Raw genomic sequence first — 23,169 nt, 5'->3', positions numbered from 1 at the left:
ACTCAAATCTTTGGGAATTTCATTATCTCTCCCTGTCTGTATTTGATGTCATAACTCCCACCATTTGTTATTATTTGCTCTCCACCCTGCCCATCTGTACACTTCTGTCATGCTCTCAGAAGAAAGCAGATGCAATAATTTTGTACTGGAGTTGAACTTTGAAACCACAGATGCTTAAAATAGCAGCAGTTATCCTGCTCCTCCTTGAGATATCACTGATCAAGAAGGCAACATTTCAAGAAAGAAAATAAATTATCTATGACTTTATGCATTTTCCTTAAAATATTATATATATATTCCATTTGGTTTTCCACAGACTGGTTCCTGAACCAAAAAAGCTCTGCAATAAATAATATTCTGAGGAGGATGCTTGAGCAGAAATGAGACAGCTGTAAAAGCAAGACCAAATCTTTATCAGCACACACTAAACCACAATTCTCTCAAGAAAAGCAAGGATAACATGGAATAAAAAAAAAAATCTCTATTTATTAAGGGTGAAGGTTACTCCTAAGCTCAGAGCCAGCCATAAATCCCCCTCCTTGGAGTCTCCTGGGGGGGTCTCAGATGAGGTTCACAAGCTCTGTGTGAGATCCCTGCACAGCACCATGTGCTGGGAGTGCAGCCCTGCTGCCCTACAGACACAGCCCCCACCAGCATCACCTTCATCACCAACACTGTGTTTCACCCGTGGACAGGAGAGGCAGGAAAAGCTGCACTTGCCTATGAATGGAGTTTCTGCCCTGCACTTCTGGGTTTGGGTTGTTTGGGAGAAACAACCAGTCCTGGGCATAGCACCAGCATGTTATATGAACCCAGGGAAGAGGGAGAGGCCAGCACAGGACTGAAATGCCCAGCTCGGGGTTAACACATCCTTTGGATAACAGCAGCCTCCCACACAGCCACCCCCAGCACTCCTTCCTGGCCCTGCAGTTACAGTGCCACCCGGCTAACGAGCCGTTTGACATTTGAAAGACTTAATGGAGTAAAACGAAGTCAAGCTCAAGTGTTTGCTTTCCCTGAAGTGAGCAGACGCTGGCCCAGCTCCAGGCCCTTTCACACAGCACTTGCCAGAATGGGTCGTCTGTGCTACGCTGTCTGTCAGCTGGGTAAACCAAGGGCACTTGAAAAGATTGTTTACTTTGCTTAAAGGAGAAATTTCGAGTCATTTTCTTGCAAATATTTGTACACAAGGATTTCAAAGCATCTCACTGCAAACAGAAGAAATTGCTCATGTTTACACAGTGAGTCAGCTCCAGTCTATCCCTCAGTGCTCTGTAAATGAGGGGATACAGGACCTTTCCCCTTACTGCTCTTGACTTTCAAGTGCTATCAACATCACTAGGAAAAAGTTAAGATTCTCTCTCAGGTTTCCCTTTGATGAGGAGGATGGTTGTAACTTCCAAACCAAGAATCTTTATGCCCACAACTCCTTGCCCTCCAAACAACAGTTTGAAATACACATCTGGGGACAGCCCTATGTGCTTGAAGGATTTTTGCAGTCAAAATATAAAACAGTGCTCTAGAGCAAGGACTTGGGTAAGCATTGCTGTTACTGTTCTGTTCTACTCACTACTTTGTGTGACTAAAAGGATGTTCCTCTCCTCAAATTCTCACTGTTTCACCACAAACTTTGCCTTGCATAGAATCAGTGATCTCTCACTGGTTTCCTTGGGTTTGCTCTCACTGCAGTGAGAGGAACTTGTTTGCCTGGAAAAGGGAAGGTGAAGGGTTATATACCACTCTCTTCAGCTACTGAGGGGGTGGTTTTAGGGAATATACAATTATTCCCAAGGCACAGGAGATAAAATTTAAAAAAAAAAGATGAGAATCTGTGGTCACAACGTGCAGCAGGGGAAATTCTGACTAGACATGTAAAATATTTTCCTAGTGGGGGTAGTTAAGGACTGAAGGCTGCCCGTGGAACTTGTGAAATCTCCAGCCCTGGGGACATTCAAAGACTGGTTGGACAAGTTCCTGAAAAACACAACCAAGCTGGGAAGTTAATTCTGCTTTGAACTATGGATTGGAATAGGTGGCTTGCAAAGGTCTCTCCAGCCTGAATTGTTTTGTGATTCTATAATTCATAATATTCAAACCTGTTGGAACAAGTCCAGAGAAGGCCACAGAGATGCTGCCAGGGCTGGAGCCCCTCTGCTCTGGAGCCAGGTTGGGAGAGCTGGGGGGGGTTCACCTGGAAAAGAGAAGGCTCCAGGCAGAGCTGAGAGCCCCTGGCAGGGCCTAAAGGGGCTCCAGGAGAGCTGGAGAGGGACTGGGGACAAGGGATGGAGGGACAGGACACAGGGAATGGCTTCCCACTGCCAGAGGGCAGGGAGAGATGGGATATTGGAAGAAATTCCTGCTGTGCAGCGTGGGAGGCCCTGGCACAGGTTTGCCCAGAAGAAGCTGTGGTGCCCCCTGGATCCCTGCAAGTGTCCAAGGCCAGGTTGGACGGGGCTTGGAGCAACCTGGGCTGGTGGAAGGTGCCCCTGCCCATGGTGGGATGAGCTGAGCTTTGAGGTCCCTTCCCACCCAAACCATTCTGGGATGCTGTAAGTCCAGGGTAACTCACCTGAAGGAGCTACCACAAGGAGACAGAAGACAAGGTAACTTGGATTTCAAGCTGTGATGTGAAACCCTGGGGCTGAATTCACACTGCTGGCTGAGCTCTGCCACCCCCACTGCCACTGTCAGTGCCACACTCAGTGCCAGTCTAGGAACAACTTACACCTGTGGATGACCCACCTCTGAGCAGCACCAGCACAAGGCTATATAACAAAGCCTTCAGTCACAGAAGTCATTTATCAGTTCCCCCAAACTGCATTGCAACAGTGAAAAATAAAGTGACAACATTTGCTCTAGTATGGGCAGGGTTTTCATGCCCCCACCCACAGGCATAAATCTGCTTTTCTTCTTAATCCTTCCTGCAGAAGATCCCCACTGCCTCCTGGGTTTATGTGTCTGTGCCTGGGGAGCACCTTGGTTGGCAGTTACTCACACTAAACTCCTCTGACAGAGTAAAGGGTTAACTTTATTCAGTGCAATCATTTAGTGCACCAAGTCTACCAGGTCATTCACTTCTAGAAGGGACTCGCTCAGCAAGTGAAATATCTGTGCTTTCTGCTTTGAAACTGCTTGAACACACAAGGCACATCAACTCATACTAGTGAATGAACAGATTTACCACAAACTGGCCATTAAATTGAGATTTTTCGGAACATTTTAGATTGGTGGGTTTGTTTGGGTTTTTTTTTCAAAAAAGTGATTAAAATTATCTACTGGGTAAATAATGATTGGCTAGCAACCAAATACTGCTGTTTATTCAAAATTATCTTTGTGATTAGCTCGATTCATAGAATCATAAAGGTTGGAAAAGACCTCCAAGATCACCAAGCCCAATCTTTGACCAAATATCATCATATCACGAAATGTCACATCAATAAGGCCAAATTATTGCTCATGTAATTTTACTTCCTTTCTCCTTGTTATTCACTTTTAAAAGATTCCAAGGTAATGGATGAGATTTCCAACAATTTACTGAATTTTGTTTTTCTAAAATGGCAGAAATCTGAACACAGCTTTTGTAATTCCCTGTCTATCAGATAACACACACATACGGTCAAGCAAACATGTAATTGGTACAACCTGAGGCAAAAATAAGAACAACTGAAATCTGAGACTTCAGTTTCTGCTTCTGCAGGTCACATCTCTTCTGCCAGTCCAACTGACAGTGGGCACTCACCAAAACAAATCCAGTGTTGGTATTTCAAACAGGTTTGTGAATGAACATCAGCCCCCTCGAGGACACGGGGGAGAAACAAACCCATTAATTAAAAATACACTCAAACTGGGCATGTATTTTGTTGGCTGCTCTCTGAGGGGTCCCAGCCCAGTTCTGCCCAGCAGGAGGGTGTGCTGGGACCCACCTGACACGTCCAGGAAGGTCTGTGCACGCCCCGTCCCCGCGCTGCTGGAGGCCACGCACTCGTAAAAGCCCTCGTCAGACACGGCCACCTGGGCAATGTCCCAGCTCATGCTGGAGGATTCCCTGGAGGAAGAGAAGGAAAAACTCACTAAATCCCAAAGGAACAAAGGGAAACATGAACTTGGCTTCCTCACTGCAGACACAGGAGAATTCCACAATAATTAAGAGGCAAAAGAGACGATGAATCAAACTGGGTCGAGCTGTATGGATTTTAGTTAAAGACATCATATATACATTGTCAGGCTTCTTATAAAAAGCCTTTAACATGTCAGCAACTGTCACCCAGACCCCAAACCCTCTGTATTTGCTGTCACTCTCTCAGCTGCCCAGACTCTACCCTCAATGCCAACAATTCCCAAGCACAGCCAGTACATGGTACTGAACACGTGGCTCTTACTAGCAAGGGTAATAAGGGTTCATCCTCCCCCCTGAGCTTCCCAAACTCACAGGTACAGGAATCCAGAGAAACACCTGCTGGTTTTCCCTAAATCCCAGCAGGGACAGAGCTGTTGGGCAGTAATACCATGTTGCTATCACATGAAATGTGAAAGCAAGAGGAGAATAAAAGTGTAACTACATTGACTGGTGGTTTCACAGGCTTCAAAACAAACACTCCCCCAGCTTCTCACGATTCACACCCACGTTTTATGAACTCCTGGTGCTACAGAAACACAGACAATGACATAAACGAGCCAAGCAGTGGTTCTGCAGTGTCCAGTGCTCCCCGTGGGCTGTTGCTATGGCACATAAACAACACTGATAAGCACCAAAATAGCCGTGAGAGCTTTGGCAAGGCATTGCCACATTACAGGAAAACACTACATTAGTGACCCCTTTGTTTGCCTGAATGGATTGATTTATGCAGAAGGAACAAGAGACTTGGACTATGCCTGGAAGTTCAGTCTGTAGCACCACCAGACAGACAATCCAACTACACCACAAATAAAGCAGAGTCTGGTGACCTGAAATGGCTCCTTCCTTGTTCCCTCTTACCTCATCCTTACTCTAGATAACCCCACATATCATACATCACATCTGGGACAGCTCCCAGTGCAGTGCTGGCACAGGGACATGGCAGGGAGGGCCAACACTAAAGAATAAGGTAGTGTTTCTTCCAAACTGCTCTTTTTCATGGAAAGTATGTTAAAAGTGAGGTTAGGCAATGCTGCTCCTCCTTCCCGACTGTGCCACACACCAGACGGCAGACACGGGAACAGAAGCACAGAGGGGAACGTGCCCCGAGGGGAGCAGCTTGGCCAAAGCAAGACCTGTGCTGGTGTGCTGGGAACAAATCAAACCCAGAGTGGGAGCACTGACTAACACAGCCCTCAGGGCACCCACTCCAGCAAGCACTGACTGCACACAGCTCTTGCAACACGTGCTGGGGGTAACCCAGCACCTTTCAGCACCAAGTCATAACCCACCCACATCACCTACTGCACATGTAATCTGCTGATTGAGCTGTTTATTTGGTCAGTCGGGGAAATACAAAGATTTTAATGAACTAAACTAATTGCCTTCCTTGTCAGAATTTCAGGCATTATTTTTGCTGATTCTGACCTTTGCAGAGTCGGTGGGATCTGCCATTTATAAAACAGAACAGATTGTAAAGAACTTTAGTGCTCAGTTCTCGCTGATTTCCAGTGGAATGAGGTGCTTAGCTACTGCTCTTGGCCTCCCCGAAATCAGCCTCATCAGAAATGCACCAGGATATTAAGCAAAATCTAGATTTTCTTATTACACCACCCCAGGAGGCAGAAATCTAGAAAAACAAAGCTGTTGCAATTTTACAGAAGTTTCTTCTTCCTAAACATGTTACTCATTTAAAATTAGGAATTATTATTGCAGCTGGTATTTTCACATAGACAACCGTCACGATAGAAATATAATGTTCAGCTTGTAAACAGCTTAGTTTATGAAAAAAATGTTTTAAAATTTTGAGTAAAGATGACATCTTGTCACCAAAACAAAGTCATTCAATGAAGAGCAATAGTACAGCTCAAATCTGCATTAAACTGCTAAGCTGAACAAATCCTATATAGGACTTTACTAGTACAAGGCTTTACAAGACACTGTTAGCCAGGACACACTTCCCTTTGGCTTCCAACAACCAGAATTACAGGGTGGGCTTTATGAGTATTTTAATTAACTTCTGATTTTTATTGTTATTATTATTATTACTTCACTCTACAGAGAAAGAGCACGAAGTCCTTTTCCTATACAGAAATCTGAAGAGCTTTGTGGTACATTCAGGATAAATTTTCCTATTTTGAAAGATTTTCTGAAGAGGAGAGTTTCCTCGGGTAGGTCATAGGACTTATTTCTAGGGCATCCATGAAAGGCATTGAAAATAAAACAAATCAGGGGATGTTGCAGAGTCATCTATGTATCACTGGGAGGCAGAGTGAGGGGAATGTTTCAGAAACAAAAGCTAGTTACCAGTCTATTTTACATTACTTTTGATATAAATTTTAATATAAATTAATAATATAAATTAAAAGCATTTGCCTTCTAGACTTTTAGACTCAGTTTATCATAATTTATGAGCACACATTTGAGGAGGATTTTGGCCAGAACCATATAATCCCATCATATGTACAGAGTGTACACCCTCCTTTGTGTATCATATATAGGTATCTATATATTTAAATATTATAAATATTTCCATAAAATACAGCCTCCCTAAGGAATATCACCAAAAATAACGGATTGGAAGTAATAGGATATAAGCAGTATATAGCAGTAAATGATAAATAGAAATCACGAGCTATAAATATGAAATAAAACAGTATTGAGGGGAAAAAAGGTCAGTACTTACTTGAAGAACTGATCCACTCCCAGTTTTACTCCATTTCTAGTAAAACGCTGAGTAAAAGGTATAAGACTTTCCACATGGCAAGGAACAGAGCCTGGCTGTAAATAATATCCTGGAGTCTTCATGGGCATTGTAACTTTTGGAGCATCTGAGGAAAGAAAACATTCCCCAAAAAGTATACTAACAGCTTCCTGTATCTATCCTGTCTTTCCTTTTATTAAAGGGAAATTCAATTTCTGATAGATTTATAGCAACATTAACTTGTCCATCATGATCTAGAGACAGGACTTGGGGAGCAAAAGGCACAGAAAGTACTTGTACAAGTTATAAAAACATACAAGATATCCATTTTAACTGATTCAGATATGACAAATGGACACTCAGTTCAAGTTAAAATCTCTTACCAGGAGTAATGCTAGAAAATGAGACACTTGAAACCCTCTGAAAAAGATAATCATCCTTGTCATAGCCTGTTATTTTGACAAAAAAAGCTTCATCTGGTGGAATGAAGTCAGAAATATTCCAGAGTCCATAGGGCTTTCTGTCAGGGTAGTATTTCACAGGCAAGGTCTTGAGGAGTTCCCCTGTAATGCTCAGCAGTTCCAGTCGGTCTACTCTGGCTGGCAGCAGGATCCCCGTGGTATTGAGCAGCACAAAGGTAGGAATCCCTAGAAAAACAGAAACAGGCTATTTTAAGTGCTAAAGAAAATAAATAATTAAACCACAGAAGATTAAATTCCATCTGGATGGCTCACCAGCCCATGAATGCTGCATTCAGCTCCAGCCCTCAGTGACTGAGCAGGGAAAAGCTAAATTGTGCTAAGCTGTGCTCTGCTTATTAACTGTCATGGGACCCAGCTGGGTTGGGGGTTAAATTACTGATTTCCAGCAGGTGTTTCTGAAATAGCAGCTTCTTTATTAACTCCTCACCCTGCCCCAGGGCTAAAGGGCTTTTCTGAAGCTCCAAAAGTAACAGAAATGGCCCTGCCTTGTCGAGGCATTTCAGAGCTAAAAATATCTGGATTTGTGTGACTTTAAAAAAACCAAGTTAACACAAAAAAATGACACAGCCTGGTAAAACAGGAACTTTGGCTGCTCTCACAGATCCAAGGCCCCTGAGAACCAACCAACAGCACCCCCAGAGTTATCACAAAGCTCATCAGAGAGCTGTACTTGATTTGGAGGCCAGGAAATTCTTTAGGATGGAGTAAAGTGGAAGCAAACCTTGCACTGGTCTGCTGGATGTCTTTTTGAAGTCCAGTGTTGGCTTCCTGGAGAAGCCAGCTCGGAAGTCGATGGTGCTGAGCCCTGTGATCCGGACAGAGTGCCTCCCACTGCTTGAGGTCTGCAAAAGCACAGGGACACACCTGGGAATTAGCATTTCAGGAACTGCACAGCTCCTGAGCCATCCACTGAGCATTCCTTAAAAACAAGACAAAGGAGGCTCGTGTCTGAAGCTGTAAGTAAAAACCACCTTTAACAGAGCCTTGCTTTCAGATCCTGGGCCCTACAATTGTGGGGTCAGCAAAAAGAGCCAGTTTTGTCTTGGGAATAAATCACAAAGAAACACGAGATCAACAACTACTGTGAACCAGCATCTGACTATTACAAAGCCTACTAGGAAAGTGTAAATGATTTAGAACTGCACAGAAAACCCAGTGTATTAAAGGTGTTTCTCTTCCCCAGCCAGGAGCTCAGCTGGAAAGCAGGGGATGCACAGGTACCTCTCACCTCTGGTCTCCACCTCGTCATCCTGGGTGAATCAGCAAAAACCAAATCACCAACAACCCCCAGCCCTCCACCCACCCCTGAAAAGCCTGAGTTTTAGGTTGTTGGAGGGTACAGCTGCTTTGATGTGAGTCTTTTGTGTTAAAGAAGATAAATCAGAGTAATTGTCAGTTATTTTCTATGATTCTATGCAGAGAAAGAAAAGGAAAACTGCTCCTTGCCAAAGGTGTGCAGGAACCCACAGCTTTCCCTCCCCACCTGCTTTCTACATGCTCAGGTGTATGGAAGCTTCCACTGAGCTTTCCCTAGAGAGTAGTACCTGATCCATTCCCAAATATCCAATTCCTGGAGTTCAGTAACCCCCTTTGACACTGCTGCACGTGAACAGCAAACAAACACACATTCTTACAACCAACAGCCCAGGGACAGGCATTAGATACTGTGACAAATCAGTGTCTGTCTGATTAAAACAACTTATTTCCTTCTATTTGGTTACCCTTTCACCTCAGACAGAGCACCACTGAAGTGTTTTTATATAAACCAGCTGTTCACAATACAAAGAAATATTAATTGTGCCAAACAACTCCTGGTATCAAGCGTTAACTGCCCGTTAAAATTTCATTAGACAAACTCTGTGATAAAGTTTTCTTTTTATAGCTTAATGTAGAAGGAATTTATGGTGTGAATAAACTTCTCACAAAGCTTAGGTCTTCAGTCACAGCCTTAAAATCTTTGTGTAAATAAACCAAGCCAGTGACTGAAGCAGAGTAAACAATCCATAGAAAAATACACTGGGAAATCGTTTCTCTTTATGAATTATTCAGACCTTTGGATATTTGTGAATTTTAAGTCCAGAATAACCTTGTAAAATTTTACCATTTACTAATAACCATTAACTCATCTCCCACTGTCATGCCCAGGAGCTGGGGGGTCTTAGGCAAACACAAGGAATGTTTCATCCCAAAGGATTGCTTTCCAATTAGTATCTTCATCAAGTCTCTTTTCATTACCTGTAGTTTAACATGGATCACTGGTGTTGTACATTAGTGTTTCCCCTCCCAGACTGGATGAGCACAACCAAAAGAGCAAACACTTATTTGTCACAGATGTTTTCTTGTCTTGCAAACAACACAAAAATCATTGCCCCCAGTGCAGGTATCTATAAAGAAATGTATGGCCTGGCTGGCTCATCAAAGTTAAATTCAACTATTTCTACTCTATATTCAAGACATTTTTCTTCTTTTCATTTTTTTAAGCTAAAATACATCAATTTGTATGTTCTGTTCTCCCCAGAGCTGGAGACAGCATCATGCTGAGCTTAGGAAAACAAACCCAAAAAGATCCCAAGCCCAAGAAACTGCCAAGTCCTGCCTGCAGGAGCAGCTGCTGCCCTGGCTGGGGCTGACTGCTGACCCTAAAACCCCCAGCAAGGACAGAGGTCAATGCTAAGGCACTGACTGTAGGGAAGGGTCTCTCAGTACCCAACGTGGCTGATGTTACCAAGTCCAGCAGGACATCACTTCTTTGTTATTTTTAGCAGCCCTCCAGGTTGTCTCTGTACCAGATTTTTCACCATTTCTGGTCTTAGAATCCCAGAATGGTTTGGGTGGGAAGGGACTGTTAAAGCCCATCCAGTGCCACCCCCTGCCATGGGCAGGGACACCTCCCACTAGCCCAGGTTGCTCCAAGCCCCGTCCAACCTGGCCTTGGACACTTCCAGGGATCCAGGGGCAGCCACAGCTTCTCTGGGCAACCTGTGCCAGGGCCTCCCCACCCTCCCAGGGGAGAATTCCTTCCCAAAATCCCATCTAACCCTGCCCTCTGGCAGTTTCACACCATTCCCCATTGTCCCATCACTATCTCCTTGTATAAAAATCCCTCCCCCTGTGTTTTATAAGCCCCCAGTCTCAGACAGACGTTCAAACAATTCTCCCCAGAGCTGCTGAGCTAACCATGCTTTTGTAGCTCCAGTTGTGCAGTGGGATCAATAGCCTCCCACAGGGCTGGGGGGGAATTAATGATCCTTTTCAAACCACCCCTGTGCTCAGGGCAGGGACAATGCACAGCAGGCTCCATTCAGCACTGGCTGTAAAGGTACCTCACACGGGTGACTTCACCTCCAAAAAGTTTTCAGAGTCATAGAACAGAACATGATAAATAACAAAGTAAATCATTACAAGCTATAGGACAGTAATTCAGGAGTTCTGCAGTAACTTTACCTTAATTGTCCATGTTCCAGGCTCTGGATCTTTGACATTTACTACCTTAGCAGAGTTGTGGATATTCAGCAATTCATTCAGCCCTGATCCTTTACTGCGCCGCTTGCCTAAAAAAACCAGGGAGTAAACACAGGACTGAGTAGGTACAGTATTGCCTGAAGAAAACAGAGTAAATACAAGATTGTTGGGCTGTACCAATGTATTTGTGATACTTGGCTTACTCACTACTTAGCAGTCAATGACATTCATACCAGTCTAACTGCCCTGGGGTTCTTTGCCAGAATGCTAAAAATGCTCCTTTACAGATGAGTGGTTCAGGCACTGGTTCTTCACAGAGGCACTTTGCTCCCCCAGGGCTGATTCTGGTGTGCCAACAGCACTGAAACCCTTTCACAGCACTAAAGGGAAAGGTGGAGAGTAGGTTGTCCCAGTGCCCATTTCTAAGACTTTATTAGACATGCCTTGACTAACGTGGGTGAAACACTGTGGATTTAGATGAGTGGAGCTGAACCAGAAGATGGGAAAACAGGGGGGGTCACAGCCTCAGCTAAGCCTGACAGTTGCACCCAGGACTGTGTGTTGTCATGGCCTGAAGAGAGACACTGAGCAAATCTCTTTTCTCTAAACACAGAAGAATTCCTCAGTGTAGCACTGACCAGGGAACACATCCTGGGCATAAAATATTTCCAGGATGCTAAAACTTAAGCTATATCCTCAGGCAAAAGTCATGCAGAGAACACAAAGTATGATCTGAATTTATTTCTGGAGTGCTGTTCCAGGTTCCCAAGGGACCAACACAATGAGCAACAACTTTGTTCAGAAGATCTTCAGTGACAAATTAGCTCCCAATCTCTCATTGCTCAGCTGGAGATGGGTTTGATTCTGAATGCTGTTGTAGTTCAAAGAATGCAGGCCTCAGTTTGCCTTTCCCCAATAAACCAAACCATCACCTATAACCCCTAAATGATGGCTCAGTGAATACATGAAGAGATGAAACACAAATGTGTCCATGAGCTTGGAATACAAGGACAAATTGTAAGAAAGAAGATGGAGATGAGACAAAGTGAACAGAATAGGGAAGTTTTCCAGTTTCCTCTCAGCCAAAAAAATATTGGGAATATTGGGAAAAATTAAAATGTCAGAAGTGCTTCTTCATTCCCCTTTTTTGCTGTCACAAAAAGAGGCATAAACTGCTTCACCTAAAGGATCATGGATCTCGATTGCTGGTGAAGGACCACTCAAGGACACTGTGACCTCTTTCAGGCTGGGATCAAAAGGGATCTGCCAAGTATTTACAGCCATGGACAAATGGTCTGTAGACAAGAGGTGCACTTTGGAGGCTTGAACTGCTTCTTCAACCCATTTTAACACCTAGAAGAGAAAGTAACAGTTGTTATTATACTGTCAAAAGCATTTGCTGCTGAAATACTGTCTTTACTGCCTTGTAGAGATTCCATGTTAATTCATTTTTAAAAATATTAATACTTGTAGGAAATGCCATTTTAATAGCAGATACTACCAAAGCCATGCTCAGTGTGAGGCTTAAAGGAGTACACAAGCAGACCTGGCTACATCTCCACACAACATCCACAGGTACACTTTTAAGAAGGAATTAGGGATGCAAATGTGTGGCTATTTCTGGTCATCAGCTCTTAGCTGCATGAAGCAAGAAGGAAATCTCCCTTGTCCAGATGTACTGAGCAGTTGCCATCTGTGGACTCCTGTGGTTCTTTCTCCCCTCAGACACATCATACCAATCCCAGAGCTGGGACTACAGGGAGCAAGGTTTGGAAGGCACTCCTGCAGCAGGGAGGGAAGTTCAGCTGGAAGGGGAGGGAAGGGTGTTCCTACTTGTCTTTACTTCCCACTGTCCGAATGAGGAATTCAATACCTATTGTCATTGGCAACAAATTGATTTCCCTTCAGACAGTTTGTTTTGCCCTCAGCAATGACTGGTGATTCCCTGTCCTCATCTGGACCCAGAAGGTTCCTCATCCCACTGCTCCCATGTTCTGCCCTGCCCAGGGGCTGGGGGAGGTGGACAATGAGCACACCACAGGAGCTGTAGGGGGTGTGTTTGAATGCCATGGGAGCCATCCTGGGTCTGTATAACACTGTGCCCATGGCTGACAGTGCTGCTGAACCCTGATTTTAGGTTTGCATTACAACACCTTTTAAAGGAGCTTTGGATTATGTCAGCTCAAGACTTGGAACCCAAGAATAAACTAAGCAGCCACCAGCAGTGTAGGGCTCCAGAGCAAGCCTTTAGCTCAAGGACCTGATTCAACACACCAGCCCAAAAGAGCCTCATTCCCTTGGCTTGTTGGGCATAATTTGCCTGGTTTTTTTCCCTTAAAAATATGGGTTATACCATAGGTTTGTGTGCAAGATAACTTTATGATAGAAATGAGATTCCAGCCTGCTTTAAATAAAAGTGCAAACATGAAAGAAGTTTCAATAAGTGAAGGGCATCACTGAAAACACATTTGAATGTGGGGGCAGGTTTTCATCAATTATTACTCCTCCACTCTTAGTAACAGCTCACCAGAGCCACGATGAATGCTCCCAGCACAAGATGAGGTAAAACAGCAGTGACCAAGTGTCCCTTCCACAAGGGTCTGTGTGAGAGAGGGGCTTGGGCATGTTTTCAAAAGAACATACCCAAAAAATCACAGTCAGATTCACTGTACTGCTCCAGACCCCTGAAGGAATGTGGCCCAAGAGAGAAACAGGGTTTGTGCAAGAGCTGGTGACACCTCTGAGGCAGCAACTCTGCTTTGGACAAGCCTGGAACAGGAATCACAGAGCTTCAAAAAGATCCAACTCATTTCAGTTTTACCTTTAGAAATCATACATCTGGGTCCAAAAATGCTTCCAAAAGAAACTTCACTGTTGTCCTCACATATAGTGAGATGAGTACGACACCTTTTTGTACTTGGTAGATGGGAAAGTTTCCACTGAATTCCAGGTAAGTTTTTAAATGTATTGTAAAATTTAATGAACCCATATGAACTTCAGTTTCTGAGAGTTTTTTCAAGATCAAAACTGAAAATGGGAGGCAGCAGAAAGGCCCAGCTGTCTGAAGTCTGGCAGCAACTTGCTTTTATAGCGAAATCCTTCTCCAAAGTTCAACAGGCAGTTCTGGGAGATCCATTTCCCAACCACCATTCCAAAGAGGTTTGCAACACTGCTGTAACACTGCTTTGGAAGTAGGTTTTTTTCCCTTTGGGATCCTTACAGAAAGCCCCCAAAACAACAGCAGTTTTTGTTGTTTTGCCAAAATGTGACTTGGGGATTATTAAAGGGGGGAGGGCAAATGCAGCAATAATTTATAACGTTTCTCCAGAGAATTTGCTCTTGCAACCTGCCCTGCTGTCAGGTCATTCCTTGGAATGCATGCTGAAACCTGGAAAATCTATGGAGCATGGTCTCTATTCCCATTTGTTTATTCTGGGACTCAAGAATATTTCTCAAGCAGTCAAAGCAACAGCATTTCCAGTTAACTGTTTCATTGCTTGAGTAAATGTAAGTTCATACTCACACCCAAAAATTACCTATTCTAATAATGCTTTTAAATGCATGTCAAAGAGTAGGACTGAGAAAAGCTTGTGAAAATTATACTATGAAAATAAAACATAAATGATATCTATAACTACGACATGTTTAAAAAAACATGCAAGTGAAAAGTTTCAGTGTTGAACCTCAAGCTCTTGCGAGGAACCAGAGAACTGAGCCTGCTCTCAGCTGCCTTTGACAGCCCCTCTGCAGTTGCATTAGGACAGTCTTTGTGTACATGAGCACAGCTTCTCTTTCCAGAGCCTCCCAGCTCCATAGGAAACCGAGGAAGGCCAGCTGGAAGTGTTTGTTTATCCCTTCCTTGGCTGGGCATTCCCTGTACAAAATGTATCCTCAGAGTAAAGCATTCAGCTGTCTCTGCCATTGAACCATTCCTCCTTTTTGCCACGAAAAAGGATAATGCCTGTTTGGGATGGAGGGAGAAGAGAAAGCAAAAACCCCTCCTCCTAAGCTGTAATGTTGAGCTTTTGACTTTGTGCCCTTCATTTTACTCTTGAAGAGCCTTTCACATTTTTAAACCTTCTGTAACCCATCTTGTCTTCAGTCCCCTCCCACCCTCCTCTTACTCACATAATCACTGTTATTCACAGGCTTCTCACCCAAACTCCAGACTCTTTTTCCCCATCTAGTCTCATCCACCTTTCAAATCACTCAACAACACCCTCTTCTTCCACCAAAGTCAGTGCCATGGCTCCCAACTCCTCCACAGCATTTCTACTCACACATCAGGAAGAAAGCTTTACTTTTAAGCAGTCTAAGGAAAATTTTTCCTTCTTACAAGAAGAAAATAAAGTGAGAAAAACCAAGTGTTTCTATACAAAAAGAAATGGAATAAGACCACTCACTAGCTCAGTCCCTGGGACATCCCAGCTCTATCCACACTGGTCAGTCCAGTTCATAAGACACAGCAATGACTCAGTTTTACCACAAACAGTCAAAATGACCTGGAGACACAACCTGAACCCCCAGTGCCTAATAAACCTCCACTATTTTTGGACTGCAGTAGAACCTCTGCAGGCATTTCCTTACAGCACTCATTGTGAGGGGAATAAGTAAGTGTGGGGTCAGATAACTTCAAGTCAAAATTAGTACCATGGTTATGAAAATACAGGATCTGCTCCTAATAGGAGAATTTAACCCTTGTTTGATGGGCATTCTCTGTGCATTTTAATTCTGAGCAATTGTTGCAAATTGAGCCCTGAGCCTACAAAAGCAGCCAAGGGAAGCTCACCCTAAAGAAACATCTCTCCAGTGCTTTGACAAAAGAAGCATAACAACCTTTCTAAGACATTGGGGACAAAATGAGAATGCTACCATTCCTCTGTATGGAGGAGATCTAGAATTTTAGATAACGAAATCAAAGTTGTGCTTTGGACCTTAAGAAAATTCTTATTAATTGAATGCATAGAAACCATGGCAAATTTGTCAAAATATGCCCTTCCTCACAGACTCTTAGACGAGCTGCATTCATCAGATAAGTGGAGATACTTATGTATTTCATGCTTTGCTGGGCTGAACCCAATCAACAAAAATTTTGCCCAAGTCAGCTGTAGTATTTGAAATCAGAACATGTTTCTCAGAAGTAAAAAAGGCACTAAATTTTCTTATCCTGCTCAGTGCACGAGCATTGGATGTGTATCAAGTTTTGTTTTGCTGTGTTTCCTTGTAGCTTTGAATGTTGCTTCATTCTCCACTTAATGCTCAAAGGGCGAGCAGGGAGTAATGGTTTGAAACTTTATACACTAAAAATAGCTTTGTTTGGGTTCTTTGGGGGTAGAACAACCAAGAATGTTTGAACAAAACAAGGCAGTGGTTTGGCAGGGGGTTCCCTGGGTGACTGTGGAGCTGTTCCTTCTCCACACTCCAGCTTTAGCTCTCTCTAGGCCCCCAACGGGGAGTGTGTTCAGCATTTATAAACTGCATTCTTTACACATCACCAGCTACTCAAGAGACAAAGCAGGGCAGGTTTTACTTCAGCTGAGTCCTGCCTGAAGGCTGCACCACAAACAGCAAGATGTCCTGTCCCTTTGCATCCACCCCTTGATCCAGAAATCAGCACTTCTGATCCAGGACTGAAATCTGCAGGGAAGGTTTCCTGTGGGATCACAGCAATTGGGTCAACTCACTGTCACAGTCCCTTAGCCCAGACACAGCTTTATGTGAGGTCAGTGATCACTGAAATTATTTCAGAGGCTTTGGGGTTTGGTTTTAATGCAAATTGTTTGGCAGTTATTGTGGAAAACTTCTGAAAGTGATTTCGGGGGGGTTTTCCACCTTAGGCAATCTCTTACACTGCTTAAGACAAGTGGCTTTTTCTGCTCACTTCTACCTCTCAAAAGCAGAAGAAAACAAAACCAAAACAATCAACAAAAGCTTCAATCTAAAACTCTAGTCCCAGCAAAGAGCATTTCCCATGGGCAGTACCAGAGGACCATAGAATGGGTTGGGTTGGAAGGGACTTTATAGACCATCCAGTTCCATCACAATCCCTCCTGCATAAAGGGATTTCATGGAGTGTCACAGAGGCAAGTTTTACCCTTCATACATAAATAATACCAAAATTCAGGTCAGGAACTGCACATTCCCAACAGCTGATTTCTTTTACCTCTGACTTCTAACCTATCTAAATCCTCTGGGAAGTTCCTCCTTTTGATCACCTTCACATCACTGCCAACAGCTTCTATCACTCCCAATAAGAACATCAGTTTTTCTAGGCAACAACAATGGGAAACTGCAATTTATCTCCAACATCTGTCACTATCCAAATTCTAGGAAAGAAAGAAAAAGGAACAAAGCAGAGTAAATTTTTGTTAAAACACCTCACCTAGTCGTTCCCTGTGGGGGGAATTCAAAGGGGAATGTTTACAACATTTATAAACAATTCCAGCTCTCCTGATAACTACCATGTGATTTCATCTCTCTCCAAATTGTTTTCTCATGCACTTTTGAAATTTCATTTCTGCCTAAAACCCACACTGGAGTTTTCCAAGAAAGCAGTCATTTTTGGCTGTGGGTCAGGAACCACAGCTACCAGCAGAGGTGGCAAATATTGCAACAATAACCTCAGTTAAAAGTTACCATCGATGGAAACCTGAGAGTTCATAATGTGAGGAACATTCCAGGCTAATTAGCAATCCCTTGCTTGCTGACAAAATGCTCATTTAGAGCTGGTACTGAACTCTCATACTGATTAGAAAAGCCACTGGGCTCTGGGAGCCCAGAGCCACTCCTTATTTTAAAGGCTCTCCTCCTGGAAGCTTTGTGGCACAGGCAGAGGGAAGCTGGGGAGGTTCTGGTTAGATATGGCACTGCACACTTCCCTGACATCAGTAAAAGTCCCAGATCTGCATCCTGATACAGCAAATGGAAAAAGAAGGAAGGGAGAAGTAGAAGAGAGTCCACATACTGAGACTAGGGCATTCAGAATTTCCCCTTCTGCTCCCTAACCCATGATCAGGTCATTTAAAGGCTTAGAGGATAACCCCTGCCTTGTTTCCTCTGTACATTGCAGAGCTCAGGCAAAGTTACCTCATTCACTTGCTTTTTGTCCAAATGGAAAACCTGACCAGAGCTGGTGGAGGCAATCTCTTCATAGACCTTGTAGCCAACGTGCTCCCTGTCATCACAGTCCCCAGTCAGCACAAACACCACCTGGGTGGAAAACAAAGAGTCAATTGTTTGGCACGTGGGGCATATTGTAGAAAACGTTGCAATGACAACAGAAGAATGTATTACTTGGGCTGGGCTTATTACTTTGCATAAAGGACAGCATCACTGCACTCAGGGCTGATGGAAAAGGCAATGAAGAAGAAAAGGAACAGATAAGAATCCCTTTACACTGATCCTCATCTCTCAGCCCTGTACTTCACACAATATTTATTTTACAGCAATATAAAAACATCCACATAAGTGGTAAGCTGGCCAATAATACACATACTGGTATCAGACTCAGCTGCACTGTTTAATTTACAATACTAAAAGGAATATCCTTTTCAGTATGGGTTTTTGGTTTTGTTTTTCAACCAGATCAGGTAACTCTCTATTTGAAAAAAGAAAAAAAAAGGTCCCTAGAATGCAGTGTTCTGTAAAAAGGTTTCACTGAGTCTCACACAGGAGAATTTTACCCTTTGTCACCGAGGAAAGAGGGCATCAAATAACACAAACCAGTTCAGAATGCAAATCCTCTGTACCTGTGACTGTTTCTGCTGGATGAGCTGAAGCACCTCGTGGGTCAGCCTGTAATCCTTGGATCTGGCATCAGTAAAGACATAGATGAAGGAACCAGGCAGGGAAATTTCCAGAGCAATCTTTATTGCCCCAATGCTCATCTCTGGGCAGTCTCCACCACCCTGGTCACAAGTAGAAGAAAAACGAAGCATTTTTTTAAGCAAAAAGAAACATGCCAAATCTGTTACTTTTTGGGGACATTCAAGACAGATACTTCCTTAACTTGTAATCATTCATTCCCTTTTTTCACCCTAAGGATTGTGTGGTTGCTGCAGGGTGCTGTCACAGACAATTCCAAAGGGAAGAGAAATATAAAATTGATTTCTTTTATTTTTAACACCGACCCACCTTCACACACATGTATATACAATCTCCACGTGCTGGGAAGGAAGAGGAGAAAAGGTAATGCAGTTGCTGCCCTGAATTTGAATTCTTGAGATGCCATCAAAAATTATGTTTTGAGGTTAAACATTCATACAGACACACAAACCAGAATAAAAACCTGCCCCTCATACCAGAGAATTTTGGTTGTCCTCAATGAAATGTTCATGTTGGTAACAAGTTTAACCTATCAGCATTCTTAATCCTATTTCAAAACAGGAATATCAATAAATTCCTCATCTCTGTTAAAGACTAAGTACTTTGCCATTATTCTTTCTGTAAGTCATATAAGAACCATCACTCTTTTTATGTCAGTCCTTCCTGACCTGGCCTTACTTTTATAGGAAAAGCAAGTGGCAGATTCCAGACAACCTGAAATTCAAGGGAGAATTTCTTTTTTATTCCCATGATGTAGAAGAGCATTTTCAAAAGGCAGCTGGGTGGAACTACAACTCATCATCATCATTATCATGGAATGGTTTGGGTTGGCAGGGACCTTAAAGCCCATCCAGTGCCACCCCTGCCATGGGCAGGGACACCTTCCACCAGCCCAGGTTGCTCCAAGCCCCGTCCAACCTGGCCTTGGACACTTCCAGGGATCCAGGGGCCAGCCACAGCTTCTCTGGGCAACCTGTGCCAGGGCCTCCCCACCTTCCCAGGGAAGAATTCCTTCCTACTATTTAACCTGCTGTATTGCCTTTATTTTTAAACAAATAGGAAAATTTTCCATTCAATATTTCCTGCCTTTCTCTCCAAATTAAATATGGTTCCAATTACCCTGTGAAGCTTCCTGGAAAGCCAGAGGTGAGGAAAGCCCAGCAAGCCTCCTTTTCCCTTCAGTTTGGACAGGTACGCCCAAATGGAGGTTGGCAGCTGAGCCCATCTGTACTATCCCCCCATTTAATACCTATTTTCTGAAATGGCATTGTAAACACCCACAAAGGGGTAAACCTGGGATCTGAATAAGAAAGCACTACCAGCAGCCTTACAGAATACTCTTTTATTCCTGAAGTTGTCATTTTTGCACTGAGCAATGCTCCAATCAGGCCTTTTCCCAGCTGCTGACACGAGTGCATTGGCAGCTGTATCCCAGGGCCACAGAACACTCCAGCTGTGGGAATACACTTTGAAAGATTGTTATACAGACAAGATTTCAGTATAGGGCTTATGCAAATTAGTATCCATTGTGAAAATTTAATGCTGGAGCACACAAAAAATCTGCTTAAGTCTTAGAGAAATAGAGACACCAAGGAGCCACTGCTGCCCAGGTCCAAGCCCTTGTCATGCTGTCCATAAGAATGATTCCCAGTTAATTCCAGGTCAAACACAGGTAACCCAGGATCAGGTTCTTCACCAGCCCTCATTTAGCTGAATGAGCACATCTTGGAAGTAATTATGAACTATGCAATCAATCAGCATTAAAGAAAGAAACCTCAAATTCGTTGGGCAGCAATTTTTAAACATCTCGCTTGGAAACAGAGTCTGAAATTCCCAAAAGCTTCATCTAAATCATGTACCTTTTAGAAACAGCTGCCTGTATTGCCCATAACTATTGAGAAAACAAAACATCTGGAAGGAGTTTTGAAGTTTAAACTTCCCCACGAAGGAGGAAAGCATAATAGCTATTGTTTTCTCTGAATTCAAACCTTCTGCCAACTTTGAATCTTCAAGCAATCTGCTCCTGCAGGGATTACACCCTGTGCCAGTGTCTGAGGGACAGCCTGTCTGGCACTGCTGACTCCAGCAAGGTTTTCCACAGGTCAGGAGTATTTTGCTTGATGAAAGGCAAGACAATAGGAACATATTTTCTGCCAGTCAGGGTAATTCCATTCCAATACTTCCCTTTCTTTCCATCACCTGAGGGAATGGCTGGAGCTGTGTCAGGGCAGGGTCAGGTTGGATCTCAGGAAAAGGTTCTTCCCCCAGAGGGTGGTTGGCACTGCCCAGGCTCCCCAGGGCAGTGGGCATAAATTAAGATGACCAGAGAACAGAAAGAGGACAGTTTGTGCAGGTAAAATGGTAGAGGTGAGTGAGCTACACCTTCAGGAATCCTTGTAGCAGGAATTTCAGCACGAGAGGAAAGATTAGCATAAGGAAATGGAGTCTTTGCTAGAACCACAAAGAAGTTACTCACCTGAACATAAAGCTCCCTGAGTTCAAATTGAAATTTCTTGGGATCTGTGGTTATTGTCACTGGACCAATTTCTAAGAAAAAAAAAAATAAATTGAAAATATGAGGCAAACACAAAGTTATCAAAAGGCATCTGATATTAAAGAAATGAAACTAAAAGCATTAACAGAAAGCAATAGCTGAGAATGAGACCCCCAGCACTGAAACCCGTGATTTGAAATCTAGTAACTTTATATCATTCCAGTATGACCAAATTCTATGAGTCTTAAACATTTACAGGCACACAAAGCCTTCTTGCTTTCACCTTTGGTTTTGACCAAATATTTCATTGCTTAGTAATCAGAAGGGAACAAAGTCCCCAAAACAAATGTGGCTGGACCAAGGAATAATGTATTTTTCCAGAAAGAGGTTCTTCAACCTGGAGAAGAGAAGGCTTTGGGAAGACCTTACAGCAGCCTAAGCACCTAAAGGGGCTCCAGAAGAGCTGGAGGGGGACTGGGGACAGGGCAAGGGGGAATGGCTTCCCACTGCCAGAGGGCAGGGTTAGATGGGAGATTGGGAAGGAATTGTTGGCTGTGAGGGTGGGGAGGCCCTGGCACAGGCTGCCCAGAGAAGCTGTGGCTGCCCCTGGATCCCTGGAAGTGTCCAAGGCCAGGTTGGACGGGGCTTGGAGCAACCTGGGCTAGTGGAAGGTGTCCCTGCCCAGGGCAGGGGTGGGACTGGATGGGCTTTAAGGTCCCTTCCACCCAAACCATTCCATGAGTCTGTGATTCTTGGTAAACATGAGGAGGCCTTTCTGGACAGAACACACATACTGCCTTTGTAACTTTATCCATGGAAAAAAAAGAAAGGAAAAAAAAAAAGAAGAGGTGCCACATCTCTTCCCTGAAAAAACTATATACCTCTGGCTGGAGAACCCCTGTGTGAGCCCAGTACCCAGCCCCAGTGTACCTTGCAGGAGCTGGCAGAAAGAACCAGAGCAGAAACAACTCTATTTGTGACATTTTCCATGTCTTTGTCTATGGAGAAAAGGCAGGACATCAAACTGCAGTGGCCTGGGGTGTGTGAGCAACAGCAGCAGGTATGTGAGCACTTCCCAATCCCACTGAGCTGTCCCTCTGGCCCTCAAACAGCTCCTTCCCAATGGTATCCAGTATGACTGCAGCCAGCTGGATTCCTGTGGCTGTGATTTCCTGCCTGTGCACCTTAATGTGCCTTGGCACTGGTGCCCTGCATTCCTGCCCAGGGCCAGCACTGGCCCCCACCCAGCTCAGCAGGGTCTGGGTGCTGTGCCAGAAATAAATAAATATACACACACAAGTGAATAGATTTGTGCCAGCTGAGTGCCCAAACCACTCAAAGGGATCAGCTGAGTCCCTGCAGACCAAATGGGGCACAATTGTGCTGTCAGGGGAAAAGCAAAGCAGGAAAGTGCAGCGGAGCCAATTCAATGCAGCTGCAGCTCACAGGGAAGTGCTGCCTCAGCAGACCTCACAGCGCTTTCCAAGCTCTATAAAAGTTAATGTGCACTTATCTTCTATATAATCTACACATTTTTCTGCTTTAAACAGTCCAAAGTTTTATTTCACTGCAGTTTCAACAACAGCCATCACTAAGGTCTACTCTAACACAGCCCTGTTTGCTGGGGGGGCTCTATTTATGAGTGCCTTTTGCTAAGTGTAGGGTTTCATTTCTTTGAAAGGCACCCAAGAGATCACACAAAACCTTTCCTAGAACATTAAACTGTCTTAGGGAGATTTTTTGTATGGCTGTGAGTCAAATTATCTGTGTATGTCATGTACTAAAATACTACAGTATGATCAAAAGAGCTGCTCTAAGGACTCACCATTCCTTCCCACACCTCATCCCACTCCTCCCATTCCACCTGACACCACTGTCCTTCAGGTGTCCTTTGAAGCCAGCACCTGTAATAAAGCTCCCTCCAACTTGTTTTGCTTCAAATCTGTCCCCTGACAACCCCTGTTGTAAAGCACATCACTGCCTGGGGTTTATCCATACAGCCCCACTGGCTCCATTACTCCCAGCAGTTGAGGGATTAGGTTTTTCAATCCAAAGCAGTAAATCCTTTGGAAAGGCCTTTTCCCCCTAT

The 23,169-nt window shown here is 43.8% G+C and overlaps 1 protein-coding gene across 1 annotated transcript in view; it reads right to left on the bottom strand.

Moving 5' to 3' along the window:
• Window positions 1–23,169, bottom strand: part of HMCN1 (hemicentin 1) — a gene marked incomplete at its 5' end in the record, with an annotated part of 160,609 nt that overhangs the window by 114,823 nt on the left and 22,617 nt on the right. The window contains 10 exons of the mRNA XM_029964017.1: window positions 3,615–3,642; window positions 3,838–4,045; window positions 6,801–6,945; window positions 7,202–7,465; window positions 8,022–8,142; window positions 10,745–10,851; window positions 11,944–12,115; window positions 17,849–17,971; window positions 18,511–18,669; window positions 21,063–21,133. Of these exons, the coding sequence (XP_029819877.1) occupies window positions 3,615–3,642; window positions 3,838–4,045; window positions 6,801–6,945; window positions 7,202–7,465; window positions 8,022–8,142; window positions 10,745–10,851; window positions 11,944–12,115; window positions 17,849–17,971; window positions 18,511–18,669; window positions 21,063–21,133 (1,398 nt within the window). The remainder of the gene's footprint in view (window positions 1–3,614; window positions 3,643–3,837; window positions 4,046–6,800; window positions 6,946–7,201; window positions 7,466–8,021; window positions 8,143–10,744; window positions 10,852–11,943; window positions 12,116–17,848; window positions 17,972–18,510; window positions 18,670–21,062; window positions 21,134–23,169) is intronic.

The sequence above is a fragment of the Manacus vitellinus genome, unplaced genomic scaffold, assembly GCF_001715985.3.
Source record: "Manacus vitellinus isolate BGI_N305 unplaced genomic scaffold, ASM171598v3 scaffold_68_pilon, whole genome shotgun sequence".
Taxonomy (NCBI): domain Eukaryota; kingdom Metazoa; phylum Chordata; class Aves; order Passeriformes; family Pipridae; genus Manacus; species Manacus vitellinus.
This window is presented reverse-complemented; position numbering and strand designations above follow the sequence as displayed.